At 48.5% G+C, this 25657-nt stretch overlaps 1 protein-coding gene across 1 annotated transcript in view; it reads left to right on the plus strand.

Moving 5' to 3' along the window:
* The window catches only part of SLC1A5 (solute carrier family 1 member 5), a 43897-nt gene that overhangs the window by 8418 nt on the left and 9822 nt on the right, over positions 1-25657 (plus strand). The window contains exons 2-6 of the mRNA XM_028742150.2: positions 11574-11616; positions 15642-15752; positions 17717-17883; positions 19622-19855; positions 20897-21091. Coding sequence (XP_028597983.2) covers positions 11574-11616; positions 15642-15752; positions 17717-17883; positions 19622-19855; positions 20897-21091 — 750 coding nt within the window. The remainder of the gene's footprint in view (positions 1-11573; positions 11617-15641; positions 15753-17716; positions 17884-19621; positions 19856-20896; positions 21092-25657) is intronic.

A 25657-nucleotide genomic window follows, 5' to 3' on the forward strand; every position in this document is an offset into this window, starting at 1 on the left:
ATGGAAGTGAGAGCTGGACCATAAAGATCACCAACGAATGGATGCTATTGAATTATGGTGCTGGAGGAGACTCTTGAGAGTCCCATGGACTGCAAGAAGATCAAACCTCTCCATTTTTAAGGAAATCAGCCCTGAGTGCTCACTGGAAGGACAGATCGTGAAGCTGAGGCTCCAAGACTTTGGCCACCTCATGAGAAGAGAAGACTCCCTGGAAAAGACCCTGATGTTGGGATAGATGGAGGGCACAAGGAGAAGGGGGCGACAGAGGACGAGATGGTTGGACAGTGTTCTCGAAGCTCCCAGCATGAGTTTGACCAAACTGCGGGAAGTAGTGGAGGAAAGAGGTGCCTGGCGTGCTCTGGTCCATGGGGTCACGAAGAGTCGGACACGACTAAACGACTAAACGACTAAACAACAACAACAACAACAACCCCAAAAACATCTGCAGAGCAACAAGTTGATGAAGACTGTGATAGAACTCTTTTCCCCCCATGTCTCTGGAAGGGTCGTGGTTTTGGGTTTGTTTGTTTTTTGCATACAATAAAGACAGTGGATGCTTGGGTTGCAAACGTGATCCGTGCGGGATGCACGTTCGCAACCTGCAGCGTCGCGTCTGTGCACGCGTGGGTTGCGCTTCTGCGCATGCGCAAAGTGTGATCTAGCGCTTCTGCACATGTATGACCGCCGATACCTGGAAGTAACCCATTCTGGTAATTCCGGGTTTTGGCGGTCTGTAACCCGAAAGAACGCAACCTGAAGCATCTGTAACCCGAGGTATGACTGTATCAGAAAATGGAATGCACACACCAGTTTAAGAGTTGCTGAGTCACCACACAACAAAAGTTGTTGAGTCACGCTCAAAGGAAGGCCCTTTAAGAAGATAAGTTTTCGGTTGCTGCCTGAAGACAAGAATGCTTGGGGCTTGCTTAATTTCAGCCGGGAGCTGATTCCAGAGAACTGGAGCTGCAATTCTCCCGGAAAACTGTACTGTTACACCCAAATTGGGCGAACAACGCTGTGCTTTGCCCTCCAAGTCGGAACCAGGGCATTGGTTCATCTTGCTTATTCTGACTGGCAGCTTTCCCCCTCTCCATCCTTACATGGAAATAGCACAGACTGACCTTGGGACCTTTTTGCATTTAATTTCTCTGCTCTCCCACTGAGCTCTGGGACTTCCCTAAAGAGGCATCTCCCACTGCTTCTCTTGCACAACAGCCTTGAACTTGCAACCTTCAGTGGCTCTGAGCAGCTGGCTGGCCTCCAGCTGGCAAATTGTGCCTCCGTTTTCCATTTGGGAGGCAAGCAGCAAACTCCCTTCCCGGACCAAGAAATTGGATTGAACTGGAGTGTATTTGGGGGTGAAGGGAGCAGCAGGAAGTCTGAGGCTAGGTGCTGGTGCTCCTAATCTGTTGCATTAGAATTTCACTAGACTTTTGAAAACCCCATTGGCTAAGTCCTTTTCTTGCTGAGTTTAGTAAAGGTAAAGGGACCCCTGACCATTAGGTCCAGTCGTGGCCGACTGGGGTTGCGGTGCTCATCTCGCTTTACTGGCCAAGGGAACCGGTGTACAGCTTCCAGGTCATGTGGCCGGCATGACTAAGCCGCTTCTGGTGAACCAGAGCAGCGCACAGAAACGCCGTTTACCTTCCCGCCATAGCGGTACCTATTTATCTACTTGCACTTTGACGTGCTTTTGAACTGCTAGGTTGGCAGGAGCAGGGACCGAGCAACGGGAGCTCACCCCGTGGCAGGGATTCGAACCGCCGACCTTCTGATTGGCAAGTCCTAGGCTTTGTGGTTTAACCCACAGTGCCACCTGTGTCTCTTCTTGCTGAGTTTATGCACCCCCTAATCCTCATTCAGTAGAGCAGGAGGCTGTCAGTCTCAGGGTTGTGGGTTTGAGCCCCCCGTTGGGCAAAAGATTCCTGCATTGCAGGGGGTTGGTCTAGATGATCATTTGTGGTCCCTTCCAACTCTGCAGTTCTATGTTTATGTTGCCCATAACAGCCATAGCGGCCCATTCACAGAAGCAGTCAGAAGCTGACCATGTGCTCATCGGAGGACAGGCTATTCCACTTCTTAGAATTGTAAGATTCAGCTAGCCTTCTGCGAACACAATAATAAATCTAGCGTCCTTTGCCTATGGTGTTTTGTTTTTTTAGACAAACAGCAAATGGTTCTTGAGAATTCAAGAAAGGCAGAATGGTCCACTTCCCTCTCGTTGTTCACAATGTGTCATCACCCCTCATTTCTCTCCTCCCCACAAAAAATTGATTTTTCAGCCCTTCAGGCTCTTTTTAAAAAAGATAGGCAGAGAACACGTTGGTGAACTTCATCAACCCTGGGAATAAACCTCTCTGCTTATTTCCAAGCAGACAGTTCACTACCACGAGATCCTTGCGGTGGCGATGATTTTTACACGCAGAGTCAGAAGCGCCTGTAGTTTATGAGTCGCATGGAATCCTGAGTCATGAGAGCCGACATTTAAACGCCTGCCGTTAGAGGGAAGGTGCTTTGAAAAGAGATGGGAGAGAGGAGCTAATTCAGAGAGCTTCGTGCAGGGGGTATTTTGCGCAGGGTCTTCCAGCAATTCGGCTGCTCATAATGGAACTTGGGCACTGTCGCGGTAGGGAAGGAGAGACAGTTTGCCACGATGCTTTCGTGCAGTTATTTCTGTACACCGTCTGTTTCTTTGACTCGGTTCTTTCTGAAAAGGGGGTGGGACAAGGATGGTTTTGTCCTCCGAAATCTGATGCAACATGCGTCGGGTGTTGAGTTTCCTTGCTGATGTCGTGAGGTTGGGTTTTTTGTGTGTGTTTCCTCCCTAAAAAAAAAGAGAGCTAAAGAACAGTTCATTTAGGCTAAAAAGATGACTTATTTCTGGGCTTGAGAGCAAAAGGAAAATTCCAAATTCCTGAGAATTAGGGGTGGGTGGAAATCCTCAAGAGCCCCAGGTGGCACTCAGCCAAGTCTTACTATGTATTGAAATGAATGGGCCTAACTTAGTCATGCTCATGAATTTAAAAGCGTCTACTCTGTGTAAAGGGACGCGGGTGGCGCTGTGGATAAACCTCAGTGCCTAGGACTTGCCGATCGCATGGTCAGCGGTTCGAATCCCCGCGGCGGGGTGAGCTCCCGCTGTTCGGTCCCAGGTCCTACCCACCTAGCAGTTCGAAAGCACCCCTAAGTGCAAGTAGATAAATAGGTACCGCTTTATAGCGGGAAGGTAAACGGCGTTTCCGTGTGCTGCGCTGGTGCCGGCTCGCCAGAGCAGCTTCGTCACGCTGGCCACGTGACCCGGAAGTGTCTCCGGACAGCGCTGGCCCCCGGCCTCTTGAGTGAGATGGGTGCACAACCCTAGAGTCGGACACGACTGGCCCGTACGGGCAGGGGTACCTTTACCTTTACCTTTTACTCTGTGTAAAATTTAGTTGAACACGCACCCTATTTTTTAGATCGGGGGTCCAAAATCCTGGGAGCCCCAGGCTGACATATGTAAGTCTAAGAAGCTTACATGTGCACCACAGAATGCATTCAGACCTTGGAAGTCAAACACCTTGCCAGTCGAATGTTTTGGCTCCTGAACGTCGCAAACCCGGAAGTGATTCTTCCGGTTTGCAACTGTTCTTTGGAACCTGAACATCCGTCGCGGCTTCCGGTTGGCTGCAGGAGCTTCCTGCAGCCAATCGGAAGCCGCGCCTTGGTTCCCGAACGTTTTGGAAGTCGAACGGACTTCCGGAATGGATTCTGTTTGACTTCTGAGGTATCACTGTACCCTGTGCGCAAATGAATACCTGTTGAGACTTAGAGACTCCCCCCCCCCCAAAAAAGGCAAAAGCCTTACACTGGCCACCCTGGTGCAAAAGGAGATGGGAACCCTCAAACATTTAGGATAAAAACCACCTCCCAGTTACAAGAAAATGAACAGGGGTGGCTGGGAACAGAGGCCTTGACAGACATTGGGGGGGGGATGCTATCTTGTGGGCTGCATGGACCCCAGTTTTACAGTATGGCTATGACATTTATTCATGCAAAGGGGTTGGACTAGATGATCCTTGGGACCCCTTCCAACTATGATTCTATGGAAAGCGTAATGCTGGTGGTCCACAAAAGAGGTTTAAAGACTGTCTCCAGGCAAATCTAAAACAATGTAGTACTGTATAAACACCGACAACTGGGAAACACTGGCCTGCGAGCGCTCCAGTTGGAGAACAGCCTTTACCAAAGGTGTCATGGACTTTGAAGACACTCGAACTCAGAACGCAAGGGAGAAACGTGCTCAGAGGAAGGCACGCTTGGCAAATCCACACCATGACCAACTTCCACCCGGGAACCAATGACCCCACTGTGGAAGGACGTGTGGATCCAGAATTGGCCTCTACAGTCACTCACGGACTCCTTGTTAAAACCGTGTTTATGGAAGACAAACTTACTCAGCTACAAGTGATCGCCAAAGAAGATGATTCTATGATCTAAACCAGCGGTTCTTAAATGAGGACCTCTGCTCTCTTGCTTGATTGATGTCTTTGGGTTCCCGAGTTTTCTAAAATGATAGTCATTATACGGGAGGGTGCTTGGAAGGTTTTGGAATTCAAACCTTTCCGCTGTTTGTCCTTTGTAGCCACAGTCTAACAAAAATGTACCTGTTCTGGGCTGGGGCGGAAGAGGTGATTTTGGAGAGCATGTGCCAGGAGTTTCTTCAGAGAAGCTGCCTCAGACGTTGCTGGCTTTATGCAGGCATAACCACGGTCAAATGCAAACCGCTTTTAATTTTGGTTCCCCATGTCGGTTGATCACCAGCCTTTGGCCACGGTTCAGGCATACGGCTTAACCATGGTTAAAGCAAGGGGAACCGTGTCTGTTTTGCTAGTGATCGAGACCGTCGAAATCTGGACGGGGGAGCTGGAATGCCTGAGATCCCAGAATGTGGAATGGGTGAGATTCAATAGGATATAAAAACTACAGAAAGGGGGTGGAGCAGGTGGCGCTACTTTAAATCGTCTTTCTCCAACCTGGTGCCCTCCAAACGTTTTGAACTGCCATTCCCACCAGTCCTAGTCAGTAAGGCCAATAGGGGTTTGTAGCCTAAAACATCTGGGAGGCATGTGGAAAGGTTAATGGAGGCATTGGGAGCAATAATTTGGAAGACTTGTTGTTGTTTAGTCGTTTAGTCGTCTCCGACTCTTCGTGACCCCATGGACCAGAGCACGCCAGGCACTTCTGTCTTCCACTGTCTCCCGCAGTTTGGTCAGACTCATGCTGGTGGCTTCGAGAACACTGTCCCACCATCTCGTCCTCTGCCGTCCCCTTCTCCTTGTGCCCTCGCATCTTTCCCAGCATCAGGGTCTTTTCCAGGGAGTCTTCTCTTCTCATGAGGTGGCCAAAGTCTTGGAGTCTCAGCTTCAGGATCTGTCCTTCCAGTGAGCACTCAGGGCTGATTTCCTTCAGAATGGAGAGGTTTGATCTTCTTGCAGTCCATGGGACTCTCAAGAGTCTCCTCCAGCACCAGAATTCAAAAGCATCATAATTCAAAAGCATCAATTCTTCAGCGATCAGCCTTCTTTATGGTCCAGCTCTCACTTCCATACATCACTACTGGGAAAACCATAGCTTTTACTATACAGACCTTTGTTGGCAAGGTGATGTCTCTACTTTTTAAGATGCTTGGAAGACTTAGGCAGGAGCAAATGCAGTTAGTTTTGTCCTCTTCCCTAAAGCTGTAAGGGTGATAACTGAGGAGGAGAAAGAAGCTCAGGAGATTGCTGGAAGAGGAAATGGGAGACTTCATCCCAGGGTAAATAGCTGCTCAGTTATAATAACAGACAACATTTCAGATACGATTGTTCCTTTCGGAAAGAGATAAGAGGAGACTCGACCCTTCATTCAATAATGAGCACTGTGCAGGGCAGGGCCGTAACCTGCTTTTCTCAAACCTGACATACCTGCAAGTAGAAAATAGCCTGGTTGGTGCAGAGCAGTCGCCTTGGGTTTCCGAAGAAAGAATTTCTCATAAATGGAGGCATGAGATAAAAGGGAGCGATGAGTCGGGAAGGTCAAATTCCTTTAGGTGGTGGCTCAGATTCACTGTAAGAGAGGTTCAGATGAAATCTCCATGTGGGTTGTATCCAGCTATGTTAGACGTACATACATATATCAGTGTTCGAAATTAGCCGTGCGGCAGTCGCCTTTTGCCTGGTTGCAGTCAGCTGGTGTGCTGGGCACAGAGGCAGCAAAAGATACCAAAAGATGGTTTTCTTTCTGATCTGGTATCCAGTTTCTCCCCTTTTGTGTAATATCCCCCCCCCCAATAAAATAAAATAAAATAAATCCATCTTATCACAGGATGCATCTGTCAAGTGCTTTGCAGGAACTGTGATATCTCACCCTGGCATCTTTGCAGCTTTCAGTCAATGTAACGGCACAGTTCTCTGCATAATTTTTTTGCTCCTCTAAGTTTAGCATCTAGTGTTGCACCCATGGGTGGCCACCTATGTCTTCCAAGCATGAAACAGAATGGCGCGTGTTCCGCAGAACAGTACACAGAGTTTTGAGAAGTCCGATCGTAGTCTGATAACCCGTTTGCCTGTGGTTGATATGCTGCAGTTCTGTTTTTATGTGAAATAAAAAAAAAATTATGGTTTTATATATATATAATATGTTCATAACTGCATATATAAACCGCATGTCTGAAACCCCACAGAAAAAGTCCTGAAAGCGTTTTGTCCCTCCCACATTGACCTCAAATATTTCACTGCTAGGTCAAAGGAAAATGGAAAAGCCTCCCCATTGTCTTTTCCTTCCCAAATCCTGTCTTAAGGGTATGTCTGTGTATGAATAGGGTGAGCCTGTGACCTGGCTCAGGAATAAGTATTTATCATTACAAAAGACTGGCCAGGCTCCCCAGGGTATCCAACCATTAACGGGTAACCTGTCAGATGAGATAAACAAGGCACTCAGATTTCTGCTGTAGACCGCCTTTTCTGTGATGTAGGTATGATGTATGGAGGGGTGGTCTTGAGCTCCAGGGCAGGGAATTTAAAATGTCTATATAAGGGCAGGCACACCTTGGTTCTTTCCTGAGTGCAAGGGGAGCACCCTGTTGCAACAGTTCAATAAAGATCAGGCTTACGAGCTGCTTTGCTTCTCAGTATTCTCTGGTTGGCCTCTGTTCTTTTCTCCGACCGATGGAGAACCTGCAAAGGACTCTGTAAGGGCTCTTGTGTTCCCCATAAGGAAATAAGGGCAGATTTCTGTTTATTACACATGACAGCCATGAAGAATTGAAAAATTATGTTTCGGATGCAAGGCCTTGGCCCACTAATGCTCTTTTCATGTGGGGTGGGGTCCGCCAATGTGGCGCACCCGACAGAACGTCCTGTGAAAGGTCTTAGTAAATTCTCCCCCTTGAAATCCACTGCAGGCAAGAGTCCATCACACTTTCCTCTCAGTTCCCGAGGTTCGGCCTCTCCTTCTCAGGAACATCTCTCCCTGAAACATGCCCACATTTCTCTGGAGGCCAGGATTTGACATGCCCACCCGCCCATCTGAGCTGAGGAGAGGTTGCAGAGCGCTTCTCTATGCGCAAACATGGCAGTGGCTCACGCAAGTGTGTTTCGCTCACTGTTTAATACGGGCGTGGGGCGCACCCACATCCTTTTGCGGCCCTCTTTTTTTGCATTTTTAGATGGGGTGGCCATTTTGTGACATGCAGCGGCCCCCTCCTCAAATGGCAGCCATTTTGCCACTTTCTCAAAATTCCAAATGCTCCCACCGGCCCCCCAAAATGGGAAGGGCTGCTCCTCCCTTGCAGTAAATTTGGAAGGGCACGGGAGTGAAAAAGTCCACTAAAAGCAGGATTGTTGGCGCTGGGAAAGAGCAGTGTGAGGGAAAACGAAGAGATCTAGCAAAGAAGGAAATGGGGGGGGGGGGAGAAAAGGAGACTCTTAAAAGCTTGAAAGAAACTGCCACAGCCATCTGACATAATGGCTTAACCAACATAGTTGACCTGGGAAGCAATAAATTAGTCTGCCCCAGTAGCCAGTCACTGTTTCCCAGCCTGGCGTACCTCGCACGGTCGTTGTGGACGGCTGATAATTTAATTTATGCTAATATTGTTCAATTATGGGTTAGGTTCCTTCAATTTATGAAGTAATGATGCACTTTTATGCTCCGCAAATCTCGAGTGATGGCTGCCCAGCTCTCCTCACACCCCGTAGCAAACCACTATTGCATCTGGCGTCCCAAAAGACAGCTAAATAGCCTTCGGGCGCCAGGTTTAACAGCCCACCCCTTTATGGAGGCTACAGGAGGCTATTTAACCTTGTTATTTCTGTCTCTGGTCCTGATCTGGATTGTTTCCTGCTTCTGTTTGCTTTCCACCGCTCCTGATTTGATTATAGGGCGCTGATTTGATTGCTCTCCCTCTTCTGATGGGTTGGTGCTTTGGCTCCTTGTAGTGAGCCGCACCTGTTGAATTCCAGCCTGTCGGGTGGCTATTGAAAAACGACGGAGAAATAACAATTTTGGCGATGTGGATTGCTGCGCCTTGATTTTGTTTTCCTTGTGCCGGGGTGAGTGGGGTGGTGCTTGTTCTGAAATAGAATTTGGGGTGCAGGGAGACGGAACAATTTGCTGCATCCAAATAACTGCATCCGAAGTCACTTGTTTCAAATAGCAGAAGACGTCTGAAGTCAGCCCTGTTTAGGGAAGCTTTTGATGTTTAATAGATTATTGTATTTTAATATTCTGTTGGAAGCTGCCCAGAGTGGCTGGGGAAACCCAGCCAGATGGGTGGGGTATAAAAAATAAAATTATTATTATTAGTAGTAGTATTGCAGGATGAGTTGGGAAAGTGAGGGGCTGGTCTGCACGTACGTAGCTCCCTGTGGGCTGGGGGGCTTCTCCTTGATCTGGCATGCCACCCCTTTCTGTGCTGCAAGAGGAGAAAGTAGGGCTGCCCCCCTAAGTGCTGACGGGGTCTCCGCTCTCCAAAGTGGGTCAGTATTCTGCTCTATGGAGCCAGCCACTCGCTCCCGGGATTGGAGTCTTAACCTTGTTTGTGCTGCCCAGTTAATCCTCTGGCAGTTCCAAGCCCTGAATTGATGGCGCGGGGAGAAAGGTGGCGACCAGAGGGGATTAGGGTGTGGGGAAATTCAGGAGCCTAGTGAGCAAAGGTGAAGACTGTGATATCCGATCTATCCAGGAGTTACGGCAACGGAGCAGGTTATTCTCGGCCAAGGCTCAGATGACCCAGCGAGGCGGGAGGAACGGAGGTACACAGGCTCTGAAATGAACTGTAGGTTGTGAGCAAAGTGAGTGACTCAGCAGTGGGGAGCCTGGAAGTGGGGCATGGGCTTTCTGGGTAGCCCTACACTGGCAAAAAAATGTGGGGATAATAAGCACACTGGCACATAATAATAATAATAAATTTTATTTATACCCCACCCTCCCCAGCCAAGACCAGGCTCAGGGCGGCTAACACCAGGTATAAAAACAATTCGTTGAAATACAACTTAAAAACAAGATTAAAATACAACATTAAAATGCAGTGTCATTTCAGTAGAAACTCAAATCGAAAACTTTCAGGGGATGAAAATGTCAAATCTTCACCAAGGCCGACTATCCAGACTGGTCGTACGTGGGCCAGAAAAAAGCCAGGGAAGTCCCCAAATAGGAGTTCCATCACAGAAGGAGAAAGGAAAGAGGGGAAGGGGATCAAGTTGATTCCAAGCCCAAAGGCCAGGCGGAACAACTCTGTCTTACAGGTCCTGCGGAAAGAAATCAGATCCAGCAGGGCCCTGGTCTCATGAGGCAGAGCGTTCCAGCAGGTCGGAGCCAGTGTTGTTCAATTATGGGTTAAGTTCCTACAATTTATGAAGTAATGATGCGCTTTTATGCTCATCAGATCTCGAGTGATGGCTGCCCATCTCTCATGCCCCGTAGCAAAAAGCCCTGGCTCTGGTTGAGGCTAATCTGACTTCCTTAGGGCCTGGGACCTCCAGGGTGTTGCTATTTATGGACCTTAAGGTCCTCCGCGGGGCATACCGGGAGAGGCGGTCCCGTAGGACAGAGGAGAAACTGTGATCCCATACCTTTGCTGCCTTATGGGAAATCTTTGGGAGAAGAAAAGGCTTAGGAGCAAACCCTGCACAAATCCGGAGGGGAGTCCCTAAGGCAGTTGGATGGTGCCTTGCATTCCTCCTTCAGGCAATTCGTGCAGCCAGGCTGGGGCCAAACGTCTTGTTCTGCTTTCCTTTGGCCACATCAGTGAGGCCGAGAGGGGAGTCTTGCTGTCTGGGCAGCCCAGGACCTCCAGATACTCTGCCCAGGCTTGAATCCCAAGGAGGTCACTTCCGTGCTGCTAATGCAGTAGTTTGACTTCACCCTCAGAGGCGCACTCCATTGTGTCTCAAGACAGAGGGATGCTACCTGGAAGGACCTGGTTAACAAGCAATGAAAACAGCATACTGGAATAAAAGGAGCCGCTCTGGTTTGACCCAGTGGAGCCTGGACATTCCTGTGAGAGGCAGCGTGGTGTAGTGGTTAATGTTGGGCTAGGACCTAGGAGGCCAGGGTTCGAATCCCCACTCAGGCATGAAGCTCACTGGGTGACCTTGGGCCAGTCAGTGTCTCTCAGCCTAACCTACCTCACAGGGTTGTTGTAGGGATTCATTGAGGAGAAGGGAGAACCACGTACATCGTCTTGAACTCCTTGGGAGAAAAGGGGTCATTATATAGCTAATGAAATAAAATAAATGCATTTTGGGAAGCGTTATGGAGGTAGCGTCCTGGAGAGCTCTGTGGGAGGCTGGTGTTTTTGTCACCATCATCGAGCTCGCAAGTGGTCACCTTCTAGTGAGGAGTTGGAATTTGCTTGCAGGCAAATCAGCCTTGCAAACGAGTCTCCAAAAACTGCAAGCCCAAACGCATGCATGAGTACACACACACAATATTTCCAAGGTTTGCCATCGATACGCAAGAGCTAGTCAACGCTTCTGTGTGTTTGTGTGGATTTGCAGCTTCTGATTTGTGTGCTTTGGTCTCAGTAAAATTTTCGGGAGCACCCTGTTGCCCTTTAAGTTGGGAGAAGTTATTTTTGGAGGTCTGCAACTAGTGCATGGGGGGACCAACTTGTGGGACCCTCCAGATTGGCCTTTCTCAACCTGTGGGTCCCCAGATATTGTTGAACTACAACTCCCATCACCCCTAGCTAGCAAGGCCAGAGCTCAGGGATGATGGGAGTCGTAGTCCAACAACACCTGGGGACCCACAGGTTGAGAACCGCTGCTCCAGATGCTTCCATCAGCCACAGTCAACATAGCCAGTTGCTAGGGAGAATGATGAGTCCAGCAACATCTGGAGTACCGCAGAAGGGCCACCCTTGAACCCCTAGCTGACTTTGGGGTGTATGCAGGACACTGCAAATAGAAACTGCTGAGGGCGAAGGTTGGACTTGGGCTGCAAGGATTTGGGGAATGTGAAGAGGGTGTGTTGAGAGTACCCTGTTGATTGAGAGAGGCTATTTCCCTCTGGAACCCTGTTTTTCATGTTTGTTTTTCTCTTTTTCCACGCAGGAACATCTTCCCTTCCAACTTGGTGTCAGCTGCATTCCGATCGGTGAGTTGCTTAACTCCTCCCAACCTCCCCCACAATTCCCCCCTTCCCATTGAACCCAAGGCAGGCAGTGCTGGATTTTGCGCCAAACACTACATTGCACGAAGCAAAGCATTTGGGTACTTGTGATCCCAGAAGGGGCTTTCACAATCAATTGATTGGCGTTTTCTAACAAAGCTTGACCATTTGCATTATGAGCACTTAAGAGGGACTCGCTGGATGGGGCCAGTCGCCCATCTAGGCCCGCATCCTGTTCTCAGTGGCCAAAAAGATGCCTGGAAACAGGATTCCAGCACCAGATCGCTCTTCCGTCTGGTGGTTTCCTGCGACTGGTATTCAGAAGCTGTGGAGGCAGAGCCTAGCCATGGCTAGTAGCCCTCCATGAATTTGCCAAATCTTCTTCTAGAGTCATCCCGCTTGGTGGCCCTCACTGACTCTGTGATGACCAACCTAGATAGCTTAATTCGTCTAATCCTCTTCTAAAGCCATATAGAGAGCCCTTTCAGGAGTTGTGATTCTCCAGAAAAGGGAGTGGGAGGCTAAGAAAACCGGGGAGCAGTTGCTTCTTTCCAGAGTGGAGGAAGCTAGAACAGGCAACTGCTTCGGTTACAAAACAGCCCGTGCTGCTCAGTTGCCAGGATACACAATCACTTTGGGACACAAAGCGTACCTTTGCTTTGGAAACCTGAAATAATTTCCACAGGGAGAAGTGCAACGTTCTGGCCAGATCTCAAAGGAACCCTTCCCAGCGTTCAGCATAATATGACATTGCTACAGAGCTATAAAACTCCTTAACCAAACCTTTCCCAACCTGCGGACAGACCTAGCCAACGCGGCTGGTTGATGAACCAATACTGCTTTCTGTTGCAAGCAGCCGTCCAGGAAATGTGGGGTTAATGTTTGGAAGAGGCACCTGGTTGGCTCTGGGGAACAGTATCCTTGACTAGATGGACCTTCTCATCTCATCCCGCTGGACTCTTCTTGCATTCTTATGATTTCCCTGTAAACACCTTGCCCTGACTGCTACTACTACTACTAATAATAAATAACAATAGCAATAATTTTATTATTTATACCCCACCCATCTGACTGGGTTGCCCTAGCTGCTCTGGGCGGCTTCCAACAGATATAAAAACATTGTAAAACATCAAACATTAAAAACTTCCCTGTACAGCTTCAGATGTCTTCTAAAAGTTGTGTAGTTCTTATCTCCTTGACATCCAATAGGAGGGTGACTCTTAGGGAGGGTGCCACTACCGAGAAGGCCCTCTGCCTGGTTCCCTGTAACTTCACTTCTCACAGTGAGGGAGCCACCATAAGGCCCTCGGAGCTGGACCTCTGTGTCCGGGTTGAACGATGGAGACGCTCTTTCAGGTATAATGGGCCTTTGAGTCTGTATAGGGCTTTAAAGATCAGCACCAACACCTTGAATTGTGCTCAGAAACTTACTGGGAGCCAATGTAGATCCTTTAGGACTGGCATTGAATGGTCCCAGCAGCTGCTCCCGGTCACTAGTCTGGCAGCCGCGTTCCAGATTAGTTGTAGTTTCTGGGTCACCTTCAAAGGTAGCCCCACATAGAGCACAAGGCAGTAGTCTAAGCAGGAGCTAACCAGTGCATGGACCACTCTGGTGAAACAGTCTGCAGGCAGGAGGACATTGATTTTCAAATCTGGGTTTGCAATGAGTGCCTAATTCCCGAGACTGCAAATGCGTTTTGAGCAGGGAACATGAACGGGGAGAGAGAACATCAGGTGTGAGTCTGGAGAGACTCCGGTTCAGATCCCCTCCAGCCACAAATCTCACTGTGTGACCTTGGGCTAGTCGCTTTGTTGCTGTTGTTGTTATTCAGTCATTTAGTTGTGTCCAACTCTTCGTGACCCCCTGGACCAGAGCACGCCAGGCACTCCTGTCCTCCACTGCCTCCCGCAGTTTGGTCAGACTCATGCTGGTAGCTTTGAGAACACTGTCCCACCATCTTGTCCTCTGTCGTCCCCTTCTCCTGGTGTCCTCCATCTTTCCCAACATCAGGGTCTTTTCCAGGGAGTCTTCTCTTCTCATGAGGTGGCCAAAGTATTGGAGCCTCAGCTTCACGATCTGTCCTAGTCGCTACCTCCTGGCTTAGCCTTCCTCCCAATGATGCTTTTAACAACACCAGTAGAGCCCCACAGCTACATCAGCCTAAAAACCCACCTCTGGTCCAGCCCCCTGTTCTCAGTGGCCAGGGAGATGCCTCTAGGAAGCCTGCAAGCAGGTTATGCGTTTCGAGCTGCATTGCAGAATTGGTATGTCTGGCAGGAGGTCTCTGGGGTCCCTCCCAGACTTGTAAATCAATATGCCTCTGGCTCCTCTGCTTGTTGCTTTGAAGACACTGACCGAGAAGCTACGAGTTTCCCTAGCTGCAGTGAGCAGCTCCTTGCTACTTACTCTCACTTGCTACTGTCTTAGCAATGTGCTAATTAAACGTCTTCCTTTCTACCAGAGGCTTAAAAAAAGAGAGAGGCCTTTTGTGTGTGGTTACAAAACAATACCCTACATTAATGTTCCCCTGCTTTTTATTGACTGTTCTTTGTGATGCTTTAATCCTCTTTAGGACGCAGGCAGGGTATGGGCAGCGAAGCCAGCTTGGCTTAATTTTTAATAGCCTTGTTAAAGGAACAAAGGTGGATTCCCAGGTCAGATCGCAGGGGACAGATCCAGGCAGCACATGCGGAAGGACGGCTTCTGCCTGCATCTCCCACCCATTCAGCTTGGAACTCTTGGCACATCCCTGTACGGTCTGCTTACCCACGGCTGAATGTCTAGTGGATGAATAATCTGAATTCTTAACAGATAAATTGATCGGTTAATCTTCCCACTTGTCAAAAAACTCCATACTAGTGTCTTTTTGAGATAATTGGCCAGTTCATCTCCTTTATCCAAGTGGCCTCGGTATGGTTCAATGAGAAGCCCCCTTTAAGAAATCATTTCCAAACTCCCTAGGACAGTAACGCTCCCAGAACCATTGTCTCCAAGTAAAGGTAAAGGGGCCCCTGACCATTAGGTCCAGTTGTGACCGACTCTGGGGTTGCGGCGCTCATCTCACTTTATTGGCCGAGGGAGCCGGTGTACAGCTCCCGGGTCATGTGGCCAGCATGACTAAGCCGCTTCTGGCAAACCAGAGCAGCGCACGGAAACGCCGTTTACCTTTCTGCTGGAGTGGTACCTATTTATCTACTTGCACTTTGAGGTGCTTTTGAACTGCTAGGTTGGCAGGAGCAGGGACCGAGCAACGGGAGCTCACCCCGTCGCGGGGATTCAAACCGCCAACCTTCTGATCAGCAAGTCCTAGGCTCTGTGGTTTAACCCACAGCGCCACCTGCGTCCCATTGTCTCCAAAGGGTGCCCTTAATATCTCGGCTCCACTGAGCAATTAATCAACACCCGCTGTTGGTTGATTTACCAAGCCAAGCTTACCACCGAACCATCATCTTGCCAGTTGGATTGGGATTGCGGTGGGATATATTGATAATCTGTTCTTCCCCAACCGCAGGGGAGCGACCAGAGTTTGCACCTTCTGAAAGGGAAGGTGGATGAACTTAACAGCCTGAGGTTTTCCTGTCTGTGTTGGAAGCATCCACAGAACCCCATGCAAGTAGAATCATAGAATCCTAGAGTTGGAATAGACCACAAGGGCCATCGAGTCCAACCCCCTGCCAAGCAGGAAACACCATCAGAGCACTCCTGACATATGGTTGTCAAGCCTCTGCTTAAAGACCTCCAAAGAAGGAGACTCCACCACACTCCTTGGCAGCAAATTCCACTGTTGAACAGCTCTTACTGTCAGGAAGTTCTTCCTAATGTTTAGGTGGAATCTTCTTCCTTGTAGTTTGGATCCATTGCTCCGTGTCCGCTTCTCTGGAGCAGCAGAAAACAACCTTTCTCCCTCCTCTACGTGACATCCTTTTATATATTTGAACATATAAGTACGAAGTGAATTTATTTTCAGCCACAGCTGACATTGTCCTTCCCTCTTTGTGTTTCTCCCCAGTACGCAACCAGTTATAAACTGGTGATAGAGAAGAAGAACAGTACAGGATTCAGCGAGAATATCACGTTTGGTGAAAACGCCACAGTTGGTGAAACCATCATAGAAACGAAGGTAAGAGGAATGGGATGCACTTGGAACATATATATATATTTGGATGTGTTGCCTCAGAAAAGAAAATTGAAGCATGTTGGGCCCATTTTCAAGCACCATCCTTGGCAAACAACAGCTCCCAGAATCCTTTGGGGGGAAACCATGACAGTTTAAAGTGGTATCATAGCACTTTTCAAAGTATGGTATGAATGGGGCCATGCTGTTCCACTTGTTCCTATTTACCTGTGGCTCACAAAAGTTAGCGATGAACACTGGCTTGCTTTCGTTTCCACTGTGCCTTTAGCAGGTGACACCCCTGCTTGTCTGAACTGCACAAGAATTTCCCACACAGGCCCTTTTATGGGTCTCCTCTTTGCTATTGGCCATGGGGCCAGCCACAAAGGCCTGTCGCCCTCATTGCCACTGGGTCTCTCGGCTGCCACTGGGCCTCTTCTGGCTTGATGACTTAAGTGCTGCCGGGTTCTCTGAGGAGAAGTATGGATGTCCTTTAGCTCAGCTGTTTGAAGAAGGGGAGTCAGGGCTGCGTTGAGTAGGGGGGACCATTTGATTCTTTTAGCTGCGGATATGCCAAGATTTGCATTAGGGATATATTGCGGTTTTATGATAGAATTGTTGGGGAGCAGACCTGCAAAAGCCAGAGTTAAGGGTAAGTGGTCGCTTTCAGTGTTATAGCCCACTTGGAACTCCGTGACAAATCTTGAGATTAGGATATAATCTATGACACTACCGCCAAACTTTGTGAAGTGGGTGTATTCCCCAGGACAATCTCCCTCTATATTGTCGTTTAATATCAGCAGGTCCCTCCGCTTTGTGGCCTGGGCTAAGCAAAGCGCTGGGTAGTTGCATCTAAGATCTTTAGAAAGGCGGGCAGTGCCTGTATCTAAATGGATGTCAGAGTCCAGAAACTGGTTGTAGTCGGTGTATAAGCTGTCATCATTAGCACCCATGCGTATGTTGAAATCTCCACCAATAATGGAGCGGAGCAGAGCAGAGCAGCAGGATGGATGGATTTGAGAGAGACTATATAGGACTCTAAATCTGCCCAGGCAGCCTTAATTGTAGATTTTTTTCTGGCAAGGAGGTATATAGACGTTGACCAGCAATAAAGAGGCTCTCCCTCTTCCGGGAGAAGTATTCCCTTTCTGAAAAGCACTTGCTGGGCCTTGTTTTCCTGTGGCCCAGGGAGTTGTCGTGGAAGGATACAGAAAAGGCACTCCCTGTGGGTGAGGTGGCAGCTGGTGCTGTTGCGCCTCAATCGGTGGTGCCACAGATAGAGAAAAGGGTGGCAGGAGCAGCTGGGGGAGGTAACAGTTGCTCCTCTCCCCCAGTTGTTGCTGACTCGGTGTCAGGGACTGGACTGAGGAGGAATTGTGGAGACCGGCCTCTCCCTCCTGCCACAATTCTCAGAGAAGAGGGAGACAGTATAGATTTAGAACAGTGGTTTGCAGAAGGTCACAGATCAGAGGCTGCAGAGGGGAGAAGCTGGAAAATACTGGGAGAGGAGCAGGGGGAAGAAACAGCAGCAGGGGAAATTCAGCTAACAGACTCAGTGTCTTTGGAAAGTGCGCCAGACTGGCGGGCATTGAGAGTAGGAGAGCAGAAAGCTCAGAGGCAGAAAGCACAGATTAGCCGATGTAGGAATGGTGTATAATAGGAGAGACATGGAGGGGGTGGGACTTTATTCTGAGCAACGCCACTGTCCAAGAGGCGACATCTCTACATCTCTCTGTGAATATTGAATAAAATACTTTGGTAAGAACGTCTTGTTTTCCCATTTCTGCAAACCTTCCCTCAACCGCTGCATCCTCAGGACAAAAGGGCAAATTATTCGCTTGCTATAATCTCAAGGATATGGCTGTTATGTGCAGACGTCTGCCTTGAGGGCAGGGAAACCCTCGACCGCTTTTCAAATCCCTGGCTGTTTTTGTGACGGAAGCCTTTCCTCCCTCTTGCCGTCCCCTTAGATCCCCACAGGCACAGAGGTGGAAGGGATGAACATCCTGGGCCTGGTGGTCTTCGCCATCGTCTTTGGGATTGCTCTGCGGAAGCTCGGGCCGGAAGGCGAGAACCTCATCAAGTTCTTCAACTCCTTCAATGAAGCCACGATGGTTCTCGTCTCCTGGATCATGTGGTAAGGAGGCCGTCCGGTCCACATTTCCCCAGGAGGTGGAGATAAAATGTTAACACAGAAGAGTTGGTTGCAAGGCCTCTCTGGTGTGGGTTTTGTGCATTCCTGTGAAGTTCTCTGCCAAACTGATGTAGCAAAAGCTGATTTCTGATACAGTGGTACCTCAGGTTAAGAACTTAATTCGTTCTGGAGGTCTGTTTTTAATCTGATCGCTGCCACACAATTTCTGTTCTCATCCTGCAGCAAAGTTCTTAAACCAAGGTACTAGTTCTGGTTTAGTGGAGTATGTAACCTGAAGCGTCTGTAACCTGAGGTACCACTGTACACATATGTGGTGCAGTCACATCTTACGCGGAAGTTTGTTTCTAAGGGTTCCATGTATACATGAAAATTGCGTCTACCCAAAGCCTTGGAGCCACCCCATAGCTGGTGGGGGGGGGAGCCCCAGTATTCCCAGAGTCTGCACATCAAGCAGGCTTTGCCCTCCAGGCAAGATGGACTGTTAAAAAACTCTTTTTACACCGGGAAACCCCAAGCAAACCTGGCACAAAAAGAACTTTCAAGCCCTCCGCTTTGCTTGAATTTAACTTGCGGAATTTCAAACAGTCTACCCTCAATTGCATATGGTTGAAATCTCGTGAGTTAAACGCTTGTAAGATGCAATTGTACTGTACAGCCATACCTTGGAAGTCGAACGGAATCCGTTCCGGAAGTCCATTCCACTTCCAAAACGTTCGAAAACCAAAGTGCGGCTTCTGATTGGCTGCAGGGAGCTCCTGTAGCCAATCAGAAGCTGTGGAAGCCCTGTTGGATATTCAGCTTCCAAAAATAGTTTGCAAACTGGAACAGTCACTTCCAGGTTTGCGACGTTCGGGAGCCGAAATGTTTGGGAGCTTAGCAGTTTGAAAACCAAGGTACGACTGTGTATATGTTATGCAGACTAAGGAAATTAGAAAGATGCATCAGTTATTCTGTATTTGCTAGTGGCAGTGCAGGGAGAGGCATTGAAGTCCTGCCTCATGACTCCTAGAACTTCTCCAGCTTCTGAAATCTTACCAGGTGCTGCTTGTGGCCATAAAGACCACTTGTCAAGTGTTGTAGCTGCGTGGAGATTTTCTTATTTTTCTGTCTTGCCTGCTGTTCTGCATCACGTTCACCCAGTGCTATACCAGCAGCACTGGCTCCTGGTGGAGTACAGGATCATGTTTAAGGTGCTGGTTTTAACCTTTAAAGCCCTATACGGCCTAGGACCCTCATACCTACGGGAACGCCTCTCCTGGTATGTCCCACGGAGGACCTTACGGTCTTCAAACAAAAACATCTTGAAGGTCCCAGGCCACAGGGAGGTTAGGCTGGCCTCAACCAGAGCCAGGGCTTTTTCGGCCGTGGCTCCGATCTGGTGGAACGCTCTGTCACAAGAGACTAGGGCCCTGCGGGACTTGACATTTTTCCGCAGGGCCTGCAAGACAGAGCTGTTCCACCAGGCCTTTGGCCAGGGCACAGCCTGACTCCCTCTTTCGGTAATCCTCACAGAACTCTAGCCCAATGGTTGCCATTAATTTTATTTGAACTGATTTTATAATGAACTGATTTTAGAATGTTGTATTATTTTACTGATGTTGGCCGCTCTGAGCCTGGCTTTGGCTGGGGAGGGCGGGATATAAGTACAAATTTATCATCATCATCATCATCAGAGGTCTCGGTGTTGTTCTTGCTGACCCTCCTCTCTCTCTCCTTCCAGGTATGCCCCCCTGGGTATCATGTTCCTGGTAGCTGGCAAGATTGTGGAAATGGAGGACGTGGTTGTCCTGTTCACCAGCCTGGGCAAGTACATCTGCTGCTGCCTGGTGGGCCATGCCATCCACGGTCTCATCGTCCTGCCAGCCATCTACTTCCTCTTCACCCGCAAGAATCCTTACCGGTTCCTTTGGGGCATCTTCACTGCCCTGGCCACCGCCTTCGGCACTTCCTCCAGGTATTTATGAGCTGGTTGCGGCTCCAGAAAGCCAGGAGAATGGGGTGCGGGTTTAAAAGGACACCTGTGGCATAGCCAAAGGGGGGGGATTTGCTTGGAGTGAATGGTACTCAAATGCCAGGCAGGGAGGTCGGCTGAATCTCTGCTTCCTTCCCACCTCCCCCCCCCCCATTAAATCCTTTATTGAAATTCATAGATATCATACAGTATCTTAAATCCACATATACAAAGGAAAAAAAATAACCTTACATAAATTTACTCTTTCCATTTTCTAACTAAAGTAAAATAAAGTAAACCCCATTATTTCCCAATGTAATTGACACTTGTAATATTGAATGTACTTATAATTCCCACCTTACTCTTAATATATTTTCTAATACTTTCTTACAATATGTTATACCATTTTTCCATATTTCTTAATATTTACTTTACACAAGGGTCATTCAAACGCTGCCATAGATATTATATCACTGTTACATTATTGTAAATATCTCTTGAACATATCCCATTTTTGAATAAATGGTTGTTTTGTATTACCCCTTAGTTTATTTGTCAATAGAGCCATTTCTGCGTAATCCAGTAATTTGTTCTGCCATTCCCTTAATGTTGGTACTTTCCCCCCTTTCCAGTTTGATGCAATTAGTAATCGGGTGGCGGCTGTTCCGTATAAGAAGATTTCTCTTATATTTTTTGGGATATCTCTGCCTAAACAATGTCAGGAAACAGTTTCAGCAATAATAATAAAAAAGCAAAGGCATATAAAGTCTGTGTGAACCCTACCCTGGAAAGCTCATGAGCTCATGGGCACAGAATTAACGGAGGTGGGTGGGTGGGAGCTCTCTTGAAGGCAAGGAACTGTGCAGCTTGGGTGCCACCACTGAGAAGGCTCACCTTTGCATGTGGACGGAGGCAGCCCTTAGGGGGTCCTCCACCGTGATTTATTCCATGTTGGAACCGGTGGGAGTTGTGCTGTGCCTGTGGGCTGTTTCAGGAGCACTCTCTCTCTGCCCACGTTCTCAACCCGCCTCTTCCTCTTGGCAGCTCTGCCACCCTGCCCCTGATGATGAAGTGTGTCGAGGAGAAGAACGGCGTCTCGAAGCACATCAGCCGCTTCATCCTGCCCATCGGGGCCACGGTCAACATGGATGGGGCTGCCCTCTTCCAGTGCGTGGCTGCCGTCTTCATCGCCCAGCTCAACAACAAGCCTCTCAACTTCATCCAAGTCATCACCATCCTGTGAGTATTCCGACCAGTCTCCCTTCGGGCTCAAATGGTGGTCCTTAGAAGCCCACGCACCTTGCACAACCTGTTCCCTCCCCTTTCCCCAAACAGACGAAGCCCACCACCCATAGACTGTAGCCCACCTTGCCAAGCTGCTGGCAGGCTGCCTTCGCTGTATGTGCTTAATAATAATAATAATAATGTATTATTTGTACCCCGCCCATCTGGCTGGGTTTCCCCAGCCACTCTGGGTGGCTTCCACAAAGACCAAAAATACACTAAAATATCACACATTAAAAACTTCCCTGAACATGGCTGCCTTAAGATGTCTTCTGAATGTCAGTTGTTTATCTCTTTGACATCTGAAGGGAGGGTGTTCCTCAGGGTGGGCGCCACTACCGAGAAGGCCCTCTGCCTGGTTCCCTGTAGCTTTGCTTCTCGCAATGAGGGAACCGCCAGAAGGCCCTCGGCGCTGGACCTCAGTGTCCGGGTAGAACGATGGGGGTGGAGACGCTCCTTCAGGTATACTGGGCCAAGGCTTTTTAGGGCTTTAAAGGTCAGCACCAACACTTTGAATTGTGCTCGGAAACGTACCAGGAGCCAATGTAGGTCTTTCAAGACCGGTGTTATGTGGTCTTGGCGGCAGCTCCCAGTCACCAGTCTAGCTGCCACATTCGGGATTAGTTGTAGTTTCCGGGTCACCTTCAAAGGTAGCCCCACATAGAGCACATTGCAGTAGTCCAAGCGGGAGATAACTAGAGCATGCACCACTCTGGCAAGACAGTCCCCCTATCAGAATGCTAACTCTTCTTAAAAACTCCTCTATCTAGGTTGGAATAAAATATAGGGGTCAGCAGTTAGATTGATCAAGGAAAGGCTAGAGACTTTGCTTGGCACAAGATTCTGCTTTTTTAGCAGAAGTGTCGAGGGCAGAAAACATTTGCAGACTGTTTTTTTGGGTGCATTTTTTTAAAAAAGCAATTGCAAGTAAAATATTGTTTTCTCCAGTTCAGGAGGTGGACCTGTCCCTCCTGGCCGCGAGGTGCTTAATCATCAACTGTGTCTGAGGCCCTTTGTTGCGGCATAGGGCAGTAAGAAAACTGCAGGCTTAGGCAGAACTTGCGACCAGAAGGGGTCCGGGAGGGAGCTGGGAGGTTCTGCTCAAGTGACCTCTGCTCTGCTGGAGGCAGGATTTCAGCTGGGGCTGTTTTTGCTCCTGGCTGGTCATCCGTCCATGTTTGTTCCTCTGTCTTGGGTTAAAAGTGCAGGCCCCACCCCCCACCCCAATCCAGCTCTGAATTCTGCAAACCAAGCTCCAGTCCAGTTTGTGTGTCTCTGTCAACAGCATCACGTGCCGCAGATGTGGCAAGCTGCTTTTGGACCCTGAGGGGATTCTCAAGAACGCTTGTGTCACTGAGTGGCAGCCACGAGGAACCCAAACAATTCCTTGGGGCTGCCGTGTGTTTTTTTTAAGGGGTGCTGAGGAAGTAGAGGGAGAGCTGTGCCTCTCTCATCACCCTCCGTTGCATTGCAAAGGAACCCACAGCAGATGAGCCTCTCAGTATTGCCCCCCCTTAACAAGACTGCTGTCCGAAAGGGGTGGGGGACACACAATACCTAAGAGATTAAATAATAATAATAGTGTGTGTTTCCCTAAAGTAGTTGTTTGGAGTCTAGACCAGTGTGATTTTCTTTTTCATTTTTTTTTTAAATATTTATTCAAGGTTTTAAACATTATCACCAAACACATATAAACCCATCCCCAAAATACAATACACAAAGAAAAACACACAAAAAAGAAAAACATACAACATCAAAATCAAATCCTTAATATCCATACTTTCTTCACCTTTTTAGACTTCCTCACGTCTCTTGTTCCTGCATTCCAAATTTATAAAGTTCTAAACAGCAAATTATCACCTTGTTTCAATACTTATTTTGTATTTTTCCAATACAAAGAGCCAGTGTGGTGTAGTGGTTAAGAGCAGTAGTCTCATAATCTGGGGAACCGGGTTTGCGTCTCCGCTCCTCCACATGCAGCTGCTGGGTGACCTTGGGCCAGTCACACTTCTCTGAAGTCTCTCAGCCCCACTCACCTCACAGAGTGTTTGTTGGGCAGGAAGGAAAAGGAGAATGTTAGCCGCTTTGAGACTCCTTAAAGGGAGTGAAAGGCAGGATATCAAATCCAAACTCCTCCTCCTCCTCCTATTATGTCTCTAGTTTTAAATACATTAACCAAAAGCTTGAATATTTAACTTAGGCATAATGTTAACTCAAAATTTGACTTTTTCTCAAATTTCACCTATTCTCAAATTCCTTTCAACTAGCTTACTGATGCCACATTTATTTTTGTTCTTGCATCTTTCTTAACACTCATACAATTTACAATGTTTTTGTAAGTAGTCCTTGAATTTCTTCCAATCCTCTTCCACTGCTTCTTCTCCCAGATCACGGATTCTGCCAGTCATTTCTGCTAATTCCATATAGTCTATCAGTTGCGTCTGCCATTCTTCCAGCGTGGGCAGGTCTTGGGTTTTCCAATGTTTAGCTATCAGTATCCTTGCTGCTGTTGTTGCATACATAAAAAATGTTCGATCTTTCTTTAACACCCTCTGGCCAACAATGCCCAGAAGCAAGGCCTCTGGTTTCTTAGGGAAGGTATACTTAAATACCTTTTTCAACTCGTTGTATATCATTTCCCAGAAAGCCTTAACCCTAGGGCAAGTCCACCAGAGGTGAAAGAACGTTCCTTCAGTTTCTTTACATTTCCAACATTTGTTATCAGACAGGTGATATATTTTTGCAAGCTTGACTGGGGTCATGTACCACCTGTATATCATTTTCATAATATTTTCTTTTAAGGCATTACATGTCGTAAACTTCACACCGGTGGTCCATAACTTTTCCCATAACTTTTTTCTTTTTCATTCATTCTTTTTCATTCATTCTTTATACAGTCATACCTTGGGTTACAGACGCTTCGGGTTGCGCGATTTCAGGTTGCGCACCACGCCAAACCCGGAAGTACCGGAATGGGTTACTTCTGGGTTTCAGCGCATGCACAGAAGCGCTGAATCGCAACCCGCACGTGCGCAGATGCAGCGCTGCAGGTTGCAAACGTGCTTCCCGCATGGATCACGTTCGCAACCCGAGCGTCCACTGTACAGTGCCAGAAATGCAGGGAGGGAGGCTTTTAATTTGTCGTTTGATGCAGGGAGACAACTGCAGTGGAATTCCCTCCCTTAACAGGCCAGACTAGCCCCATCACCGATGGTCTTGAGGCAGGCAGGCAGTTAAAACTGAAATTTCATCTGTGTTGCAGACTACTTTAGGGGTCTTTGTTAGGATGGAAAAGTGCTCTCAGAAGCAGATTACAAATTGGTGATGAGGAGGCCTCTGGGTCTCCTTTATCCTGCTCTGTGGACTTAGGTTTGGCTATTGCAGAGCAGCCTTCGCCAACCTTTGTTGTTGTTGTTGTTTAGTCGTTTAGTTGTGTCCGACTCTTCGTGACCCCATGGACCAGAGCACGCCAGGCACCTCTGTCCTCCACTGCCTCCTGCAGTTTGGTCAAACTCATGCTGGTCGCTTCGAGAACACTGTCCAACCATCTCGTCCTCTGTCGCCCCCTTCTCCTTGTGCCCTCCATCTTTCCCAGCATCAGGGTCTTTTCCAGGGAGTCTTCTCTTCTCATGAGGTGGCCAAAGTACTGGAGCCTCAGCTTCAGGATCTGTCCTTCCAGTGAGCACTCAGGGCTGATTTCCTTCAGAATGGACATGTTTGATCTTCTTGCAGTCCATGGGACTCTCAAGAGTCTTCTTCAGCACCATAATTCAAAAGCATCAATTCTTCGCCGATCAGCCTTCTTTATGCTCCAGCTCTCACTTCCATACATCACTACTGGGAAAACCATGGCTTTAACTATACAGACCTTTGTTGGCAAGGTGACGTCTCTACTTCTCAAGATGCTGTCTAGGCCTGTCATTGCCCTTCTCCCAAGAAGCAGGCGTCTTTTAATTTCGTGGCTGCTGTCACCATTCGCCAACCTGGTGCCCTCCAAATGTTTGGGACTACAGCTCTCATCAGCCCCATCCAGCAAGGCCATGCCCCCATCCCAGTGGCGTAGCGTGGGGGGTGCAGGGGGTGCCGGCCGCACCGGGCGCAACATCTGGGGTTAGGGCAAATCCCCAGGTTAGGGGGCGCAAATCCACGGGTTAGGGGGCACAAATCCACGGGTTAGGGGGCGCAAATCCACGGGTTAGGGGGCGCAAATTACTTGCCTTGCCCCGGGTGCTGACAACCCACGCTACGCCACTGCCCCATCCACCTCTGCATCATACAGCTGTGCTGGAGGGGGCTAATGGCAGTCATAGTCCATAACATCTGGAGAGCCCTGAATTGGTGAAGGTGGCTATTGAGCATGGGGTGAGAGCGCACTACTGCTACCCAGCTGGCTTGGGTAGGAAGACCTGCAAGAGGCACCACAGAACAGATTGCCTTGTTGCAGCATCAGGGAAGAGCTGAAGGCAGCCTTGGCCAGGCTTGTGGCTTTATGGGGAGACAGTGCCACTGGTGTTCTCATGC

The sequence above is a fragment of the Podarcis muralis genome, chromosome 7, assembly GCF_964188315.1.
Source record: "Podarcis muralis chromosome 7, rPodMur119.hap1.1, whole genome shotgun sequence".
Classification (NCBI taxonomy): Eukaryota; Metazoa; Chordata; class Lepidosauria; order Squamata; family Lacertidae; genus Podarcis; species Podarcis muralis.